Here is a 20721-nt window from a genome sequence, read left to right as displayed (position 1 = left end):
CACGGAGGGAGGAAGTGATATTGCTTTTGCTAATTATACACCGACATGGAAACTTCATAGAAAAATTGCTGGAAAAGTATTAATTCTTCTTTATCTTTCTGAACGAATGAAATGGAATGTAGTAAAAAATCAATTACGTCCTGTACATATTTTTTAACATGAACAATCATTTATACTTATAAATAAGATAACAATAAACATTTAATTCAATGGGAATTTTAATAGCCCATTGTTATAACAAAAGTACAACGGACATCACTTTTTTATGTACAATATTGTACAAAATTTGAAAAAATAATAAAAACCGTTGAAAAACAAAAACACAAAACACACACAAAAAAGAAAGACAAATACTTGTCGCTGTACAGACGGCCTTTAACAAGGAGCAAAACCCATAGTAGGTTTTAACAGGTAACAATTTGGAAACATTTTTCAAGAAAAATGAAACGGGCTGATTCAGACTTCAACGGCAATGAACAGAACAAAAATATAACAAACAGCACCCAACGATAGTCTGTGGAATATCAAGTTTCCAGTTAGAAATAATTCCATAGAGAAAATCTGAGAATGTTAGGTTGCTAGAACTGGTTTTGATCGGGACTGAAGGCGGTGAAAGGATGCGTCATTAGTTCAGCTGGAAAAAAATGTTTATTTGTAGTGTAGACCCGGCGTCAAACAAAATCATTATCAGCAATACAATTGATTATTTTTGTAAGGCTTTAACAAAACAAGTTTTCATACATGTATCTTATGTTTGTTTTAAGTGATAGTGTGTGTTGTCAAATTGTTGAATACATAAAATCTCCCTTTTCTCAAATTCAAATTACAATGATGTCAGATCAAAATGTTTTATACATATCTTCGCTTATAAGTCGTAAGACAAAATATATGAAACTTTTTGGGTTGATATATTTTATAGGCAATATTTAGCTGGTAATCGATTAGAAGAAGTTGTTCACAGTTCAATGAACAAATGTTTATCTTTGATGGCTCAAGAAAATGGACCATTTGATCCCGAGAATTACATTGATTTAATGGTGTTTAATATTCTTCATGCAGTTTGCTTTGGAAAAAAGGTAATTGTATTTGATAGAGAATTTTTGTATTAGCTAGAAAATATAATAAGTTGTTTAAACTGTTATATTAGAGGGTGAATAGTGGATATAAGGCAATAACAAAAAAGAAGAAAGAAAAGGGACAAAAAAAAAAGAAAAGAGAATTATGGGCAAAAAGTTTAAAGCATAGAGAAAAATAGCATTAAAAACTAACGAAATTACAAAAATGAAAGATCCCACATATTAAAACAACCTAATATAATTAGATAACGCAATAATTATAACACGTTCTGTTTATGAATGTGTGTGTAATTCCAAACGATAAATGAACGAACTAATGTTTTTTTCTTCTTCCAATCCTTCATTTTTTTGGACAATAGTCAGTATTTATGTGTTAAGTGGTGATTGATTGACTTGTTCTTTGGAATTCTAGGTCGCAGAATGGTATATAGTTCATCTACAATGATCAATTAATTGTCAAAACGGAGGTTATGTCGTGGTAAAGGTGCGTTCTACTCATATGCCGTGGCAAGTTGCGTTCGACTTCAGTGTCATTACAAGTTGCGTTCGACTTCGATATCATGGCAAGTTGCGTTCGACTTCGATATCAAGGCAAGTTGCGTTCGACTTCGATATCGTGGCAAATTGCGTTCGATACCGATCTTAATTCGCCAGGATCGCCAGGTTTCCCATCATAGAAGGTGGGTGGACATCTCCGAGTATTCTTTCCTCCTTTCTAACGAAAACTTGCCGCCGTCATGGTATTGTAAAGTGTGATATAATCAATTCAAATAAAGTTAACTTAAGTCGCCTTTCCTAAATATCATATAAACAATACTCATCTATAAAGTTCAAATTTATAAAAAAGTAAATGGTTTATTACAACTTAAAATGTATATTCTGGAAAACTAGACAGGATAACCTCGGGTAACCATAACAATAACAACAAAGATAATCTTTTTATTTCAAGTTAACTCAGGCACCTTTAAATATATATGCATCAAATAAACAATGCAAATCTATGAAGTCCTACATTTTTAAATTAAGAAATTGTGTAATTAAAATACAAATGTTTACATCAGCAAAGTATCTACTAATATGTTTTCATAACAGGGTTACCTGAGGTAACCCAAGCAATAACAGCAATTACAACCAATTTAACTCAAGTTAATTCAGATCTCCGAGTATTCTTTCCTACTTTCTAACGAAAACTTGCCGCCGTCATGGTATTGTAAAGTGTGCTGAAAGAGGCGTAAAACACCAAAATTCTATCAATCAGTCAATTGACTTATTATTGTGATCCAATATAATTCAAAACATGACCTTTAAATGTGGAAAGAGTTTTGGGTGATAAGGTCAAACAGGTCGTTTATGACGGGAGTTTTTAATATCACATCTTTCTAATCTAATTCTCTCTGAAAAAGCAGGAATCTCCATAATTCGTGATAATTAATACGCTAACCTCGTTTTTACAGTGCAGAATTAGATGACCCGGATTTTGTTAGATTTATGAAAATTGACAGGGATTTCACAGACATTATAGGAAAGGGTTTCGTGGAAGATATGTTTCCGATTATGTACAAAATCTGTTCTACTAAGAAATACAGAACAGTTAAAGAAATTTTCGACGAAATGATAGCTATGATAGAAAGAAAATTTAGAGAACACGAAGACACGTTTGATTGTGGTGAGTTTATTTGGAAGATCACACACACATATATATATATAATACTATAAAATCTTCACACAATTAAAACACATGTCCTATGTTTGTCTCATGATTCGCCTTTCGTGACAAGGTAACACTACGATTATTATAATTCTATTTTTATATAGCGGATGTGGTCGTGTGGTCTAGAGCGCTGGACATGAGGCTAAGCGATTGGTATTGTTGTGTATTGAAGGTGCGAGTTCAAATCCTGTTTAGGGACCCCAAAAAATTACCTTGAATGTCTAATTATATAAATGTTTGTGTAATTTTTTAAGTGCGATCTTTAAGGTCGGTATCAAATTGACAAGATATTTATCTTTGAACTGAATCAGCAGATGTGTTTTGTGCCACACAGACAATATATATATTTATCATATACTTAGACTAAATAACATATGATTTTTACTGTATGATAATAGCATTAAATCAACATAAATTCCATATTTTTCCAATTGGTGTTTAGCGGGCTGATAGGAAAAGTTTATCACATGCTTCGACTGTTATGACTGTTATCACATGCCTTTCCGTAATGTTATCGCATGGCATTCCGGTGATACTTGGCAAATTCCGGAAAATACACCTGAATGCTACGTTTCCAGTGAAAAACAGTACATAGTAATGTACAAAACAATTATTTGGATACTGGAAAGTGTATTGTATAAAATGATAAAAAAAAAAACAAAAAAAAAAAAACCGAACAAATTATTAAACATTGTTAAATAAATGCATTTTTTAAAAGTTTCAAACATGATTTAGAAAGTTACTTTTTAAAAAAGTTGACTTTTCCAAACAGTGTTCATTATGTATATTGTTGAATTATTTTATTTTTTGTCCTTTCGTCCATATTAAAATGTTTTTCTTCTCTGTTGAGGCATATGTTAGAAAGATTTCATATCGAATGTCCTAAATTTGGGGTCTGACGTCCGTGAACTTTTCACTCTTTGAACTTCTATTTGGGAACCACGTAAAAGGATCAATATATTATGAATCTGTTATTTTTCTCCTTTATTGAAGCATATGATAAAAGGATCATAACATGTCATTTTTCATATCGCATGTATTATCAGCCCGCGAGTCATACGGCTCTTGGGCTGATATTTGACCTAGGGCTGATAATACATGCGATATGAAAAATGCCATATAATAATCTGATAATATAGGTATATAATCAATATTCATTGCTACTAAATATGCATCACATGAAATAAACGCTAAACATTTTAAATACTATAAATCTAAAAGAATATTATTTCAGATAATATAAGAGACTTTACTGATTCGTTGATTCTGACGAGAAAGGAAGCAGAACAAGATGAAGAAATGATGTCCCAATTAACAGACACACATCTCAGACAAACTTTAGTAGACATTTTTCGTGGTGAGTTGCCAATTCCATCCAGAAAGATGATTTTAAGAAAAGATTTTTTCTTATGATAGTTATTTTACTGTATAATGATTATATTTTCACGAATCTTACTGCATCAAGTTTATTGATTACTTGAAATTTCACAATCAAAAATTTTCGCGAATTGGTTTTGAAATTATGACAAAGTAAATATGAAAGAGTTAAAGAGTTTTTGTCGCGAAAAATAAGTTTTCAATGGTGCAGAATGGTGATTTAATTTACTGCAACCGTCTACACAATTTAATCATAAATAAAGAGCTAAATTCTAAATTGAGCATATCTCGAGTGCATCTGGAGGTAAACTATGTTGTATATGGGGTGCATTCTTAATGTTTTGCAGATTTATACAATTTTATGAAATGGACAAAATGAAATAAACGAGAAAGAATATCGACTTGAAAAAATGCATGGCTTATAAATTACCCGGTATGCAATGTGTTTTTATGAAAATAATTGGTTTGCACATTGTTGTGCAGTTTAATGTTGTCAGTGCAAGTGTTATCTTTGGGTAACAAAATAAAGCCATTGGTACGTGATTGTAAAACGAATAAAATAAAGTTTAAAAAAGGAATATTCGTATTCATACTTATGTAAAGGCTGTTATAGTGTTTCTACCACTAAAAACTACAGCTGTCGAACTGTGATCAACTGTCCATTATTTAAATTCTCTACATTATTCACTTGGATTTATAATGATATGAATCTTTACTTAGGTGGCATTGATACGTCTAGAGTAACATTGTACTTTGCTATACGTTACATGGCTGGGTTACCAGATATCCAAAGTAAAGTTCAAGAAGAAATAGACAACGTTGTTGGTGAGCAACTCTATTACTACAAAAATGTAGTAAATTTTAATCTTAGTAATACCTTCAGCTTTTGTTCGTCATTTCGAAGGAGGTTGACCATCTTGAAACCAATTATTATAATCGCATATTCACAATTTAACTTTGTTCCCGTAGCGACAATATAGAGAGAAACTGTAAATAAAGCAATTATATCTAGTAATAGGTCAATGTTAATATTGGCGAAATTGTACATTTTTCTTGCAGGAGTAATTGCCCTTTAAATGACGATTTACACTCATTGTTTGTGTTTTGGGCAAAAAGTTATAGAAAAAAAGAAGAAGAAAAACGAAAAGAAATCCAACCGAAAGTGATTTTAAGGGGGAAAATGTATATGCAGTATATCTGCAATATTGGTGAGTGTTCATTTTTGAAGATACACATTGATTCAGGGGAGCGACACGGGCCCTTTGATCTTTACAGTTTCTGAGTCTTAACTCGCACGCATGGCGGTCACGTGATAAATGCAAAGCAGACGACTCTTACCATGTCGACGTATCAAGATGAACTCTTGTCACTCATGCTTTAGACACATACATAACTTAATGAGCTTAACCTTGTTTTTCAACAGGAAAAGAAAGATTACCCGGGGTGAACGATCGAGAAAGTCTCAGTTACACGGAAGCAACATTACACGAAGCCATGAGACTTGGCACAGTGTCTGCCTTTGGTCTACCTCACTTTACCGTGTGTGATACACACGTGGGTTTGTATTTTTCGTTGTACCATATGTGAGGGTGGTAAAGGGGGAAAGGCGGAGGGGTCGTATATGATACACAAGTGAGTTGGTATTTTTATTTTTCATTGTACAGTATTTGATACACAAGTGCGTTGATATAGTTTTTCTGAACACTCTCATCAAGCTATTTCATTGCTGATTGAATTGAATAAAGTTCGTATTCTACAAATATATATATAGTATCTCCCAAATATTAAACTTCACTCAGGCGTTTTTGGAATCATGTTAAATACGTATATCCCATCGAACCTGACAATATCAAATACTACCAATCAACGGAACAAGTGAAAAACCACTGCCATATACGACTCGGACAAGTGTTTCCCGAAAAAAAATGGTGGATTAAACCTGGTTTTACAGCTCATTAACTTAAAACATCCCATTTGTATGACAGTTTTTTTTTTTATAGTTTCCTTATTTTGCAAAAAAATGGGTGTGCAACCCAAACAGATATACAATTTTAATTTGACTATAATTTGGATTCAGCAACCAAAACTGTGTAAACATCATCAACCACAGTAATTGACTGTAAGAAAAAATAAAACAAAACGAATTTAATCATATCGTGACATACATCTAAAATTGACACTGAGGGTCGGCCAATCTTTTCGACAAAACAATAATTTCAGCTTTGCATTTGGGTACTATCCATTTCTATGTATTATATAACATTCCAACAGCGCCTGCAGTATGTATGGATTATGTTTTTTCCAATTGTTAAGGTATTCCAGAGCTTGCGTTTCCTATCATCATTTCTTTAGAGTGTTGCTGCGTGCTGGGTTACAAAGAAGTTATTTACCCAAGGGTTCGATGATGTGCTAATTTGGTAAAGTAGTCAATGCTCCGTGAATTTTAAGGACATAACGAGTTGGTTGGCCGTTATTGAATATATATGTCACATATTACCACAGATCAGTTCCAATTGTGGACTTGCAATGAACAATATGACGGGTGTCATTAGTGGAGCAGGATCTGGCAATCCTTCCGGAGCAGCTTATATAGATCACCCGATTTACCCCAAGTATTCGGCGAGGTTCATATTTTTCTATTTAGTTTTCGTTTTCTATTTAGTCTTATATGTACTCGATTGGTTTCGTTTTTTGCCATGGCGCGGTTGTCAGTTTACCTTAGACATTTCAGTTTTGAATGGCTCCTTGGTACATTCCGCCTTTTTTTTTTATAGGTGTTTTGAATTTAGGGTCTGGGTTCATGAACTTGGTATATTTGACTTACAAACGTTTAGTCTATATCGTACCAGATAAAAGTAGTTCCAGATACACATTAAATCGTTGTTCACATTGCAAGATTTGTAAAGACGCTGGCATGACATGATTAAAGAAAAAACATCAAAAGAATTAATAAAATCACGGCAAATATAGATCTTGTTCTTGTTCAAATCTTTTCCAGGAGGTTATGATGTTCCTAAGGATACAATGGTTATGATAAATCACTGGGCGCTTCACCATGATCCCAACTATTGGAAAGACGTGGACAAATTCGATCCGACACGCTACCTCGACGAAAATGGAAAACTTGGTATAAAACCAGAAAGCTGGTTACCATTCTCTGCAGGGAGACGTGTGTGTCTAGGAGAAAGTGTTGCTAAACCAGAACTTCATTTGATTTTTGCAACGATTATGCAAAGATTCGATATAACCATGCCAGATGAAACGAATCCTGAATTAAAACTTGGTGGATCTGGTTTGATTCCACAACCAGCTCCTTTTGAAATAATTGTTAAAGACAGAAACATGACATGACTTCCTAGAAGTATATTTCTAGCGAGGAGATAAAAATATCCAAATGTGTTTCTATGATAGACAAATACATGTCTTTTATCACAATTGTGTGGCAGTCTTTTCTATATTTTGAAATTCAGTTAAGATTACTACATAGTCAGTCAAAACAAATAATTCCCCCGTGTTTTCAATCGTCAATACTATGAATATATAATACTGCTCCACCATATAAAAGACTGTATATTTATTAAGGATTTTTAAACCTTTAAAAGATAGGCAGAAGATACCAAATGGATATTCAACAGCAATCGTCACAACTCGGCCGATTCCGTACTCTGACGGGAGAAGCGGAGTCATCCGAGGATTGCCGATTGTATTCAACAACAGTCTACAAAACACAACACAGAAAACTAAAAACTGAGCAACCCGAATCTCAGGTGCTTTTGAAGGGTAAGTGGTCATTTGTGAACAAACTTAAGATCAGTATAAGTGAACACAATTTGGAAATAGAAAAAGGCCGCTATACACATATTCTCTAAAAAATATTATCGTTGTAAACATGTAGTGTAAGATGATGAAGTACACTTATTGCTTCATTGTCAAGTCAGTTTTAATATGAAAATAAATAACATAGTTGATATGTTACCAAAGTACCATCATTTTAACATGTTCAAAGCTTCAAAATATCTTCTCCCTGAAATGATACTCTTTAGCATGTGCTACAGCTGTTTTCCATTCCTTTGATGTGTTTGAGCTTTAGATTTTGTAATTTAATTGGAGTGTTTTTGTTTTGAAATTTTCTCCGAGATCGTAATTTTTGTTAGTTTACCATTATGATTAAATTATATAACGCTGCCAGGATATGTATACTGCAAAAGAGAGGTTGAAACAGGGGCGGATCCAGCCATTTAAAAAAGGGGGGTTCCAACTATATATCCCCATTCAACTGCATTGATCGTCCAAAAAAAGTGGGGGTTCAACTCACGGAACTCTTCCCCTGAATCCGCCACCGGGTTCATATTAACAATGTACAAATACTATTTTTAAAACAGAATGATGTTTTGTCATTTTATATATATTTAATTTGTTGTACTGCTGAATTCTCTAGTGTTTTTTGTTGTGTAATAAAATTCGCTTTATTCAAATAAGAAGAACCGTTATTTTCATACTCCGAAATCGAATATATACATACATAGCAAAAGATATGGAATGGCACTATCATTGCTATCATTTGTCTTTAATTTGAACGAAAGCTGGAATTATGGAACATTTTTATTATTAGTCGTATGTGTGTCCCGCACAGCGCATTACAGGGGGACATAGAAATACAATATACCGGGCGTCCGTCTATGCGTGTCCCGCACAGCGCATTACAGGGGAACATAGAAATACAATGTACCGGGCGTCCGTCTATGCGTGTCCCGCACAGCGCATTACAGGGGGACATAGAAATACCGGGCGTCCGTCTATGCATGTCCCGCACAGCACATTACAGGGGACATAGAAATACCAACCGTCCAGTTATATTAGCAATGTCTCGGACGAGTTTGAAAATCAGTACTGATTAATTATTTTTTGAAGAGTTATGTACCTTGAAAATATTAAGTATATGAAATATTGCATCATTAGTGCTCTCATGTCTACAATTCTTGCCAGATTTTTATGAATATGAATATCAAACTAGCCTAGGTTTGATACTTTCGAAAATAAGTGCTGATCAAATGCTTTAAACAAGTTATGCTCCTTTGAAATATATGTTATTTTGTTTTAAAGCATTCATTTCTCAATTTTTTCATTGTTCATTAAAGAAAAAAAAAGATTATTTTTAGTTATTGGCCTTTATCCTTGGACAAATACATATGTGCAACGCGGAGGACATTTGCACTCTGTTCTTTTATTGGCCTCGAACTAGCTCTCAGTAATTATCTTTAAGTACTCCCAGATCGGTGCTATGTATCTTCTGTCATGTTTTTTGTTGTTTTTGTGCTTCACATCTTTCTGAAGAATCAGCCCATTCCAAACTTAATTTTATGCCCCACCTACGATAGTAGAGGGGCATTATGTTTTCTGGTCTGTGCGTTCGTTCGTCCGTCCGTCCGTCTGTCTGTCTGTCTGTCTGTCTGTTCGTTCGTTCGTCCGTCTGTCCCGCTTCAGGTTAAAGTTTTTGGTCACGGTAGTTTTTGATGAAGTTGAAGTCCAATCAACTTGAAACTTAGTATACATGTGCCCTATGATATGATCTTTCTAATTTAAATGCCAAATTATAGTTTTGACCCCAATTTTACGGTTCACTGAACATAGAAAATGATAGTGCAAATTTCAGGTTAAAGTTTTTGGTCAAGGTAGTTTTTGATGAAGATGAAGTCCAATCAACTTGAAACTTAGTATACATGTGCCCTATGATATGATTTTTCTAATTTAAATGCCAAATTATAGTTTTGACCCCAATTTTATGGTTCGCTGAACATAGAAAATGATAGTGCAAATTTCAGGTTAAAGTTTTTGGTCAAGGTAGTTTTTGATAAAGTAAAAGTCCAATCAACTTGAAACTTAGTATACATGTTCCCTTTGATTAGATCATTCTAATTTTAATGCCAAATTAGAGAATTTATTCCAATTTCACGGTCCACTAAACATAGAAAATGATAGTGCGAGTGGGGCATCCGTGTACTGTGGACACATTCTTGATTAAAATGTGTTCGGTTTATCATAATCTGTCGATATCTTTATTTGTGCAATGCACAATGTAAGGTTTTGTTTTCTCTGACTTTTAATGACGTCCTTTGGATGTAGGTTGTGTACTTATTGGATATTTTCATTAATTGGTAATGACTTTGAACTAGCTTTCAGTAACTGTCCCTCTCAAACGCACACAATCAATTTGTGTCTGTCCCACGTTAATATGAGCCGGTAGTTCAGTCGTTCATGTAATCATACTTGTATTATTTTGTCGTAAATTATTTTCTCATGAATTAGGGCGTAAGTTTGCTCAAATGACTTGTTTCATATTTCTTTTTATGTATGGACCTTTTAAAGTCGACTATACCAGTGGCGGATCCTTTTGGGCCGATCAATGCATTTGAATGGGAGCATATAGTTGGAACCCCCCTTTACTCTGTGTTGGGAACCCCCCTTTAAAATGGCTGGATCCGCCACTGTATACGGCATGGATTTTTCAGTGTTGAAGTCTGTACTGTTGTCTATAATTGCTGTCCATTTCATTAGACTCTTGTTGGATAGTGATCACATTGGCAATCATACCTCATTATTTTTATGGTATGAGGTCGGCTTATATTTGCAATTGGTCATTGGATTACTGCCTCCTGCAGGCGCGGATCCAGCCATTTTAAAAAGGGGGTTCCTAACCCAGAGTAAAAGGGGGTGGGGTGCGGGGTCCAACTATATTCTCCCATTCAAATGCATAAAACCATATGAAAGCAATTATCGACATTAAATCATAGTCCCAATGTGTGACCCCGGTCAATCCTAAAATAGATGGCAAATATTTACATACACTATACACACAATGTAAATCAATAAATGTTTCTTTAAACTTACCAGTCTCGAGTGTTTGGCCTTGATAACAGAATAGTTCAAAATACACATATAAGGTTATAAAAGTGCAATATTTATAGTTGGGATTATATTTTAAATATCTTGTGAGAATCTACTTTCAAACGGATGCAGATCTACACACAAACATACAATTGTAACTCTTTTTTAATGAACTAGGCATCCGACTAGGTTGGATCTTTTCTGAAGTTTTAAAAGGACATCGAGTCGTCTGAGAGTGGGCAAGATAAAGACGAAAAGGTAAGTGGCAATACAAGCGCTGTTTCTTTGCTTTGTGTGTGTGTGTGTGGTTGTTTTTTGTTTTTTTTTTATCTAGATTCAGAACTTTTTGTGTTCTGCTTGACCACAATATTTTTTTTCTTCAGATAGGGGATCAGAATATTTTTTTAGCCAAAAAACAGCATAACACAGCCCTCCCCCTTGGAGTAAAATGGTCTATCATGTACAGTAACAATTTTCTGCACTCTGGTGCTACATGTACAATAAAGGAACGAATGGACAATGAGAGTTCTGATATTTACATTTCCTGTCTTTAAAGTTGCATCGAAGTACAGGGTTGTTTGAATATTTAAATTGTATACGTATATAATGTTGACGTGACGTGTATTTGTGGATTATCAAACTGTGAACCATTAATTTAGTTCAAGGCCACGTCGCACAATACTTGAGTAAACACAGAACTTTATGTACATTATGACCATACTAATATTTGACATTTGTTGTGTTTTCTTCGGCCTTTTATATATTATTTTCTCAGTCAACTGACTCGTCACTACAAAAATGCATCGCATCGATGCGCTCCTTTCTATTTTAACTATTTTACATCCATCGTTCATAATTTACCTTTTATACTTTATATGTCAAATAGATATGTATTTGTATGTTTAGGTTTTTGTGATGTATATATATGTTATGAATTTTTGGTTGTTGCTTCCTGTTATTTTATAACTAGTTTCAGGACTAAAAGTGCGGTCTTCAACACATGTACAGAGCCTTGGCTCACAACGAACAGCAAGCTATAAAGGCCCAGTGACAAATGTAAAACAATGAAAACAGGAAAACCAACGGTCTTATCTATATAAAAAGAGACAAACACTTATGAACTATCTCAACAAACATGATTTCTTTCCATATTTAATTTTTTAATCAAAGTTCTAATACGAGATATAAGATTCACAACCGAGTTTTAAAAAATGAATATCGAGCATATGACATCCCAGCTCTTTTGTTCTAACAGGGGTGATCTCTACTCAGATCACCCCTACCAGATCACCCCAGTTTGAGTTTCTTTGTTATGCATACTTTACTTTGTTCTGTAACATTTTGGCCGGAATGTCAAATCCACTATAAAACTTATAATTAAGTATACGGAAAAGACTGTCTACCAACATTCACGTAGAACAAATCCAGTGTATATGATGGGATTCGAACTCAAGACTTTCACCATATCGAGCCACTATACATACCACTACATCAAGACGACTCGATACGAACTATTAATGGAAGACGAACAAATATAAAACGACGATGGGATATCTAATTTAACTATCGTCCTAGTTAGTCCCCTTAATGATTCATCAAATGGATGACAAATGTTTACATGATATATACTACTATAACACGGCCGACACTCGGCTAACCGAGAGATAGGTCGGTTAATCTATATTGAGTATGCGGCTATATCAGCGGTGGGTCTGTTAATCGGGTTGGCTAAAGTCTGTTAATCAGGTGTTATCGTGAAAATCAGTGCAAGGTCAGCATGTTTCATTGTATTACTTTTTAATTATATTTATATCATAAAAACTATTCATGTCTGACAAAATGATTTGGAGTACTGAATACAGTGGTGTCATTATTTTTTTTTCTAGCTTCAATAAACGATCTATAAAATGAAAAGGCGAGTTACTCATCAATAAATTTATACACATTTTACACACACAAAATGTACACAAAAATGACAAGTTGGTTGAGTTTACTTGCATGCAATCTTTTGAACATCGAAAAAAGTCTGACATTATGTTTGTTTACCATATTAACATCAATATGTGAAAAATCTACACGAAAAACTGTATTTTGGTGACATAAATCAATTTTTGATAAAAATATGGTCTGTTAATGGGTCGGATGTATAAAACTCGGTCTGTTAATTGGTCTGTTAAGAGTTATGAATGACATTACAAGTATAATTTAATTGCTATATGTGATGTTATCTGAATAAAGAGATAGGCCAAAGATTAGTGGCTAGAATAAATGGAAACAACACAAGAACAATGAAACATAAGTTTAGACAATGGAATCTGAAAATTGATAGAAATGATTTTAAAAAGTGTAAAATCAAAGTACTATTAATTTCATCAAAGAATGGTCGCATATATCATGTGGATTCTGTTTCATTGATATAAATGGCACCAATTTGTCATGTACATAGTTAACAAGTACATACATCAGAGATAAACTTCGTAATGTTTTGATTTTTTTATCAAAAGAACTGAAATATGTTTATAATGCAAACAAATATAGACAAACCTTTCAACATCAACCTTTCTCTACACCACCTTGAAGGTCACTCGATAGAAAAACAAGCACGTTTGCGGACTGCGAGTCGGCTAAATGACTTACGATATCATAGGAATACATCATTACTCGAAAAATAAAATTAATATTATGCATTTATTGTGATTTACAGGAATATAAAATTGTCTTGTTGTTACACATTAAATCAGCACCCAACACTAATATGAAAAAAAAACTTACTAATGTCTATTTCTTGTTTAGAACCACGGTTTAGAACTTGGTACAGACATTTCCTTAGGCGGCAGAAAATGAGAATGATGACTCGGTACAAAGGAAAATACATACCGGAAATAAACTTCTCATAGATACCAGGATTGAAATTTGATATTCGCGCCTTATATTTACGCCAGACACGCGTTTCGTCTACGAAAAACTCATCAGTGACGCTCGAAAAAGATGTTTAAAAGGCCAAAAACAAAGTTGAAAAGCATTCAGGAAATACAACTAATACCGGCGTCACACATCAGCGTATATATATAGCTCCGGCGTGTTAAAAATCATTTACGCTGCCAATATGCTTTAAGAGTGTATTGGGCGTACTAGAAGCGTACCTAAGGCTAAGCGTTTATCTGGCGTTCAAGAAACGTATGTTGGCGTATGTTGTATGTTTTTTATGCTGCATACACATTTCCTCGGGTTGTAGCGTTCATCAAGAGTATTTACTTTCCTTCAGTGGCTAGAGGTATAGGGAGAGGGTTGATATCTCATAAACATGTTTATCCCCTCCGCAATTTTGCGCCTGTCCCAAGTCAGGGGCCTCTGGCCTTTGTTAGTCTTATATGATTTTTAATTTTAGTTTCTTGTGTATAATTCGGAGTTTATTATGACGTCCAATATCATTGTACTAGTATGCATATTTTTTAAGGGGCCAGCTGAAGGACACCTACGGGTGCGGGAGTTTCTCTCTACATTGAAGACCCATTGGTGGCCTTTGTCTGTTGCCTGTTCTATGGTCGGGTTGTTGTCGCTTTGACACGTTCCCCATTTCCTTTCTCAATGTTACCTTTGTTTTTCGACGTACTTCAAACTTATGCAACGCGCTTTGAACGATTGCTAAACGTTCCTATGGCGTGCAACTAACGTATACCGACTTTGTCAGTTTTCTCTGTACGTTTGATGCACGCTGGTCTATCCGCCAATGTGTGACGCCGGCATAAGGTAATCTATTCCTAAGGTAGAAAAGCCTTAGTATTCCAAATAAAACGCATGTAATTTAACCAGCTGAATTGCAACACATGACAGATTCATAGATGTTACAGACTTTGAAAAGACAAAAAAATAAGGCTGATTGATAACTTGGCGTAAATAATAAATTCATGCGAATTCGAGCGGCCAATCAGTCCATATAACGCTAATTTGAAATGACACACCCTTTTAATGAAATGCAGAGATTTTTTTTTAAAAAAAAGTGCGCTTTCTATAAGGATACTGTTGCACCGTATTGTAATTTTTTCGTTATAAGTACATTTCATTTTTTTTCAATGTGAAAATGTAAACTCAAGGTAGTAAGACTATTTTCGTGGCTAAATAACTCTTAACTGACACGATTTAAATTGTCCAACCCATTAACAGACTGTATTCCCCTAATATTCATTAAAATGAGGTATAACTCAACTTATATAACAATTATGAAATATTTATCAATGACAATTGATTTTTTAGAACCAAAGTACTACTTTGTGTCCTTTAAATCATATATAAAAATGGTTTTTGGCCTTTTATCTAAAATATTGCTATGCGTACAAGCATAAAAACCACATACTTGCGCGACGCCTTTTCGTTTTACTTAAAATTACGCAGACTATGCATTTTTGTTAATGGTGGAAAATGTTCTATGATAGATATCATTTTGTCAGACACTTTTCTTTTTTTGATGTGATTCTCATAATGTGCCAAAAAATCTGTATATTTAACAGAGTTTAACATTAAATTGTGAGTTTTACTCTTAACAGACGTATAACCAACCCGATTAACAGACCCACCGCCGATATAGCCGCATACTCAATATAGATTAACCGACCTATCTCTCGGTTAGCCGAGTGTCGGCCGTGTATAAAATCTCGAGTGTTAGCAGATTATTTCACAAATGTCAATATACAAAATAGTGCAATATTTAATGGAATTGTATCATCAAATATCTGATGAAATTTTACTTTCTAACAGATAATTATCTACACACAAATAGCGTTTAAATAGTTTTTGAATAAATAGGTAGGATTCTTTCTGAAGTGGAGACATATATCATCGAGTCGTGAGCAAGAAAACAATAGGGTAAGCGCGTATGAATAAGTCAGTATCATAGTATATAGAATAGACATTGCGGTAAATGACTAATTAGACAATCATTATGATCTGAGGTGGTATATATGGGAGTCTTAACTAAAAATGATAGAATTTGTTCATACTTTACCAAAACGTAGTATATATTGATATATATATATATATTCAAAAATATAATAATAATGATAGGTCATCTTGCATTTTCTCAACCTACATGTTGTAACATCGTTAGAACCGTGGTGTAGTGGTTAGTGCATCGGACTACTAACACAAATGTTCCTGGTTCGATTCCCGTTCCAGGATGCTCCATTACTGGTACGTTTTGCGGTTTTTACGCATGGTGGGAACAAAGCTCTGTGTCATCAAAATATGTGGCTAAAACTTTATCACCAAAAGCTTCGATTTTCTTTTCTTTTAAAAGCAATAAGTTTTATTCTCTCTCTGTACTATTGACTATCTAATGCATTTTAAGTAATTTCTCTCCAGATGCTCATCTTCTAGGTGAAATATCTCCGAACTCCGAACATATGATACTTTTTAAGCCAAAAATAAGAATAAATATATATATCCGGGTAATCATTAATATCTATGATAGATATGTGAACAGGTAAATTGGCGAAAATGAGTTCCGACTATTGGCGCAATTCATACATTTGGAAAACAAAATTTGGCGCAAAAGGACTACTGACCCTGGTTGCTTATCCATTTTGCTGCTTTCAAAGGTATAAACGGTCATTAAATCCACGCTACAAATGAACTCACCTGTGTAAGTGTACAACTATAAGTACGGGTGCCACTTGTGGAGCAGGATCTGCTTACCCTTCCGGAGCACCTGATATCACCCCTAGTTTTTGGTGGGGTTCGTGTTGTTTATTCTTTAGTTTCTATGTTGTGTCATGTGTACTATTGTTTGTCTGTTTGTCTTTTTCATTTTTAGCCATGGCGTTGTCAGTTTATTTTTGATTAATGAGTTTGACTGTCACTTTGGTATTTTTCGTCTCTCTTTTACTTCTAGACTAAGTTCACCATTGAAAAATTCCCCAAAATATGGAAAAAATAGTCATAAGTCAGGAACATTTCAGTATAACTTACGATGTTTTTATCGCATTCATTTTAGTGAAAAGAATCCTTAGTATTGATATATACATTGTACTGTTCATCAATCATCAAATAGTGTTTCAAATTTCATGGTTTTTTGAATATTGAATAAATATAGATGTAGACGTTTGTCAATCGTGAATATTTATTCAGTTCAGGTCGCAGAATGCCTGTGTATGTCGACAGTTTACAGGGGCGGATCCAGCCATTTTGAAGGGGGGGGGGGGGTGTCCCAACCCAGGATAAAAAAAGGGGGGATCCAACTATATGTCCCCATTCAAATGCATTGATCGTCCAAAAAAAAAAGGTGGGTTTCCAACACCCGGAACCCCCTCCCCCTGGATCCGCCACTGCTTTAGTACATTCTCAGAGTATATTGTGATCCTAATAATGTTGGCATTCTGTAAGATATAAAGGAAAATAAATAAACACAAATAATAGGCAAACTTGAGACATGATCTACATATAAAACTGAAATCATCCAAGAACGATTTATTAAACACAATTTTCTTATTTTGTTAGGTTTGTTTGCCTATAATCTTGAAAATTGTGAAAAAAAAGATAGTCACTTTAATCAAAGACGATTTTCGAGAAATGATCTAAAAAAAATCGAGCTGAACCAAAATCGTTGGTAGACTCCTTATATGAAAGATTGACCTTAAATGACTATAATATTTTTACCCTTTTCGTGTTTCAGCAATACTGGATCAACAAAAATGAGACAGTATTTATTGTCTGTAGTACTCATTGTTGGAGAGGGCCCACTGTTGAAGAATTATATAACACTAGTCCAAATAATTATGACGTCTGGCAAGGCTACGTCGTAGGAAGGTGTCCCAGAAAAAAAAATATCGTAGGAAGGCGTCCCAGAAAAAAAAATAGCCTTGCTAGACGTCATAATTATTTGGACTCGTAGGAAGGCGTCCCAGAAAAAAAATTAAAATAGCCTTGCCAGACGTCATAATTATTTGGACTAATATAACACATGCTCTTTAAATAGAGCCTGTATTGAAATAAAGCAATGCACTTTCCTCGGACCATGGATTCGGCCTTGATTACGATCACTTCTTTTAATTTGTTATTATCTTTTCACAGATTTTCGATTGCAGATTTTTTACTCCACTGTCAGTCGATATTCTGATTTCTATGAAATTTTCTCCCTTGTTCTTTTTTTTTTATTATTTCATTTAACCAGAGACATATAATATGTATTTCTCTATATTATAAAATGCGTGTTTGATCTAATTCCGGATACACACAACGTTGTTAGTTTCGTATGTTTTTGTGACTTACTATATCGATCTATTTAATGACTTTGTTTACAATTTGATAACAAATCGACAAATACCTACAGAAGTTAGTTTCATTTGCCAAACAGTGGACACTTACTAAAAAATTACAAATATTTGTTTCAATTAAAAGTTTTGGGTAAGTTAGTTCTTATTACTTATTATGTAAAATCTAAGCTGAACCCCCGTGGCCTGACACACAAATTGCACTTTAAAATCTTAAATCTGACTATCCATTATTGTTGTCATATTTATTTGTGAATTCAATGCATGTATAACATATTTAAATGACAGCCTTTAACACTGTTTAACTAGAAACAGATGTCTACAAAATACTGCAGATGAGGAGGCCGGGGGCATCGATAGCAGAGGCTAATTAAGGGGAGGGCAGGGTTTGGTTTTTTTTGGGGGGGGGGGGGTCCCTCTGTTTTTTCTGGGAAAAACTTGATTTTTTCAGTATCATTGTTCTGATTTTATCAATTTATCAAGTGTTATGATGATGTTTCTTGGGGGCAAAATATGTTATAATTAAAGTTATATATTGAATACACTTGAAATAATTTCTACACGGGTTGATTATTAACGGCAAGTATGGTAATTTTGTTTAACATCCGTATTCTGTTTCTTCCTGAATAATTGTGTTTTAGTCTTATCTATCTGTCTGTTACTTGGCTGACGAACGTGTTGTTAAACCTATCGTAGAAACATACATACACAGGTAGATATTCGTCTGTGTCATTCTATATTTATTGTCTTACATGTGTGGACTGTAACAAAATAAACATTTTTGCATCGAAAAAAGAACACTTTCAAAATAACCATGAACGAAACATGCAATGTGCTGTCAAATTCATGTTCATCAATTTGACTCACATTTTTTTATTCGACTTGTAACATTCTAAAACGTATATATATCCAAATAAAAAAGTCTCAGATAAACAATTAACGATGCCTAAACTCGAAATTATGTCTCGGTATTTCGTGTTTTTTTTTAGTCCAGACGCCATCTAATTATTAATTTTCCAAAGAATGCCGACGTAAACTTACACATAGATATAAATAGATAGCGAACACGTGCAATTGGGCTTTTTTTTTTTTTTTTTTTTTTTTTTATGTCTGTATGATTTTATATTATAATAGGATAAAACAATATATTAATAATCGTGTTAACCTCTAAGAATATTGTAAGTTTTTGTAGATTGAATCAGTCAATCAAATGGTTTATAGATATAAGAAGATGAGGTATGAGTGCCAATGAGACAACTCTCCATCCAAGTCACAATTTATAAAAGTAAACCATTATAGGTCAAAGTACGGTCTTCAACACGTAGCGTTGGCTCACACTGAACAGCAAGATATAAAGGGCCAACAAAAATATTTCTAGTGTAAATCCATTCAAACGGGAAAACCAACGGTCTAATTTATATAAAAAACGAGAAACGAGAAACACTTATGAACAACATCAACAAACGACAACTACTGAACATACCCTTTTTACACTTTTATTGTTAACATTTTTTTCCTTTTACTAGCTGATCACGCCTAGTTCATGCGTAACAAACATATCTTTAGCTGAGAGGTTCAACTGAGGTTCACATGAAATCGGATTTAATGAGGTCGAAATATTCACTTAATGTTTCTTTGCTTATTTTGATAAAACTGAACCAAACTAGTAGCTAAAAGCCAATTTTTACTTTACTGTTCTCTTTCATTTAAGATTTAACAAAAACAAAAACAAAAACAAAAACAATATCAAATTTTATGTTTTTCTATATCTCCTAGTGAGTGCCCCTTGAACAGGATAGATAATGAGAAACGCAAATTTCTCTGAAGTGTGAACACGACATAACATCAATTTTAAAAATTCCGACAGATTCGTGATTTGTAATCGATTAGGGACGTAATTTGCATTTGAATTATACTGTTAGAAAAGGCTGAGAGATGAGGAGAAAAAGAAAAATATTAACAATTGATCTGCAATTTCATCTAAGTTTAACTGTCCACTTCAACATTTTACGAAAGATGTATGTTCAAAGACAAAGGAAATCGATATATTTACGGAAAATCAAGCGTATTGAAAAGCCTATTAAATTTCTATAAGACAAATTTACTAAAGATGTCGGATTGTTACGTAATCTAAGTCACCTGATGTCTTACTTAGTTGGATATGTCTTTATCTCTTGTGTCATAGGTATAAGAAGATGTAGTCTGAATGCCAATGGGCTTCAACGTCATTAGCTCACACCGAACAGCAAGCTATATCTATATCTCTTGTGTGTCACCATATCTTTATCTTTTGTGTCATAGGTATAAGAAGATGTAGTCTGAATGCCAATGGGCTTCAACGTCATTAGCTCACACCGAACAGCAAGCTATATCTATATCTCTTGTGTGTCACCATATCTTTATCTTT

The 20721-nt window shown here is 33.9% G+C and overlaps 3 protein-coding genes across 5 annotated transcripts in view; all 3 read left to right on the top strand.

Moving 5' to 3' along the window:
* The first annotated feature begins 2509 nt into the window (after window positions 1-2509).
* Window positions 2510-7599, top strand: LOC139491990 (steroid 17-alpha-hydroxylase/17,20 lyase-like). 2 transcript variants are annotated; one of them, XM_071280000.1, is made up of 5 exons: window positions 2510-2742; window positions 4022-4144; window positions 4885-4989; window positions 5588-5722; window positions 7163-7599. In XM_071280000.1, exons 1-5 carry the CDS (start codon window positions 2565-2567, stop codon window positions 7513-7515), a joined length of 894 nt encoding a protein of 297 aa, XP_071136101.1. In that variant the 5' UTR covers window positions 2510-2564; the 3' UTR covers window positions 7516-7599. The 2 variants fall into 2 exon arrangements, with proteins under 2 accessions (XP_071136101.1, XP_071136102.1); XM_071280001.1 differs by lacking the exon at window positions 4885-4989.
* Window positions 7600-11029: 3430 nt separating this feature from the next.
* The window catches only part of LOC139491987 (steroid 17-alpha-hydroxylase/17,20 lyase-like), a 29440-nt gene continuing 19748 nt past the window's right edge, over window positions 11030-20721 (top strand). Inside the window, exons 1-2 of one of the 2 annotated variants that reach the window (XM_071279996.1) lie at window positions 11076-11307; window positions 15853-15912. The gene's annotated coding sequence lies outside the window, so the exon portion shown is untranslated. Of the gene's footprint in view, window positions 11308-15852; window positions 15913-20721 lie in introns of both variants that reach the window. The other variant, XM_071279995.1, reaches the window with a different exon arrangement.
* The window catches only part of LOC139491982 (steroid 17-alpha-hydroxylase/17,20 lyase-like), a 68936-nt gene continuing 66571 nt past the window's right edge, over window positions 18357-20721 (top strand). Inside the window, exon 1 of the mRNA XM_071279985.1 lies at window positions 18357-18447. The gene's annotated coding sequence lies outside the window, so the exon portion shown is untranslated. The remainder of the gene's footprint in view (window positions 18448-20721) is intronic.

This window comes from Mytilus edulis, chromosome 10, assembly GCF_963676685.1.
Source record: "Mytilus edulis chromosome 10, xbMytEdul2.2, whole genome shotgun sequence".
Lineage (NCBI taxonomy): Eukaryota > Metazoa > Mollusca > Bivalvia > Mytilida > Mytilidae > Mytilus > Mytilus edulis.
Note: the sequence above shows the minus strand (reverse complement) of the source record. Positions and strands in the feature narration are given on the sequence as shown.

Bases quoted from the DNA above. Each gene is read 5' to 3' on its own strand.
- LOC139491990 (XM_071280000.1), top strand. From the start codon at position 2,565: ATGAAAATTGACAGGGATTTCACAGACATTATAGGAAAGGGTTTCGTG. The intron at 2,743-4,021 runs GTGAGTTTATTT...ATATTATTTCAG, and splicing joins CGAAGACACGTTTGATTGTG to ATAATATAAGAGACTTTACT. The intron at 4,145-4,884 runs GTGAGTTGCCAA...ATCTTTACTTAG, and splicing joins TTTAGTAGACATTTTTCGTG to GTGGCATTGATACGTCTAGA.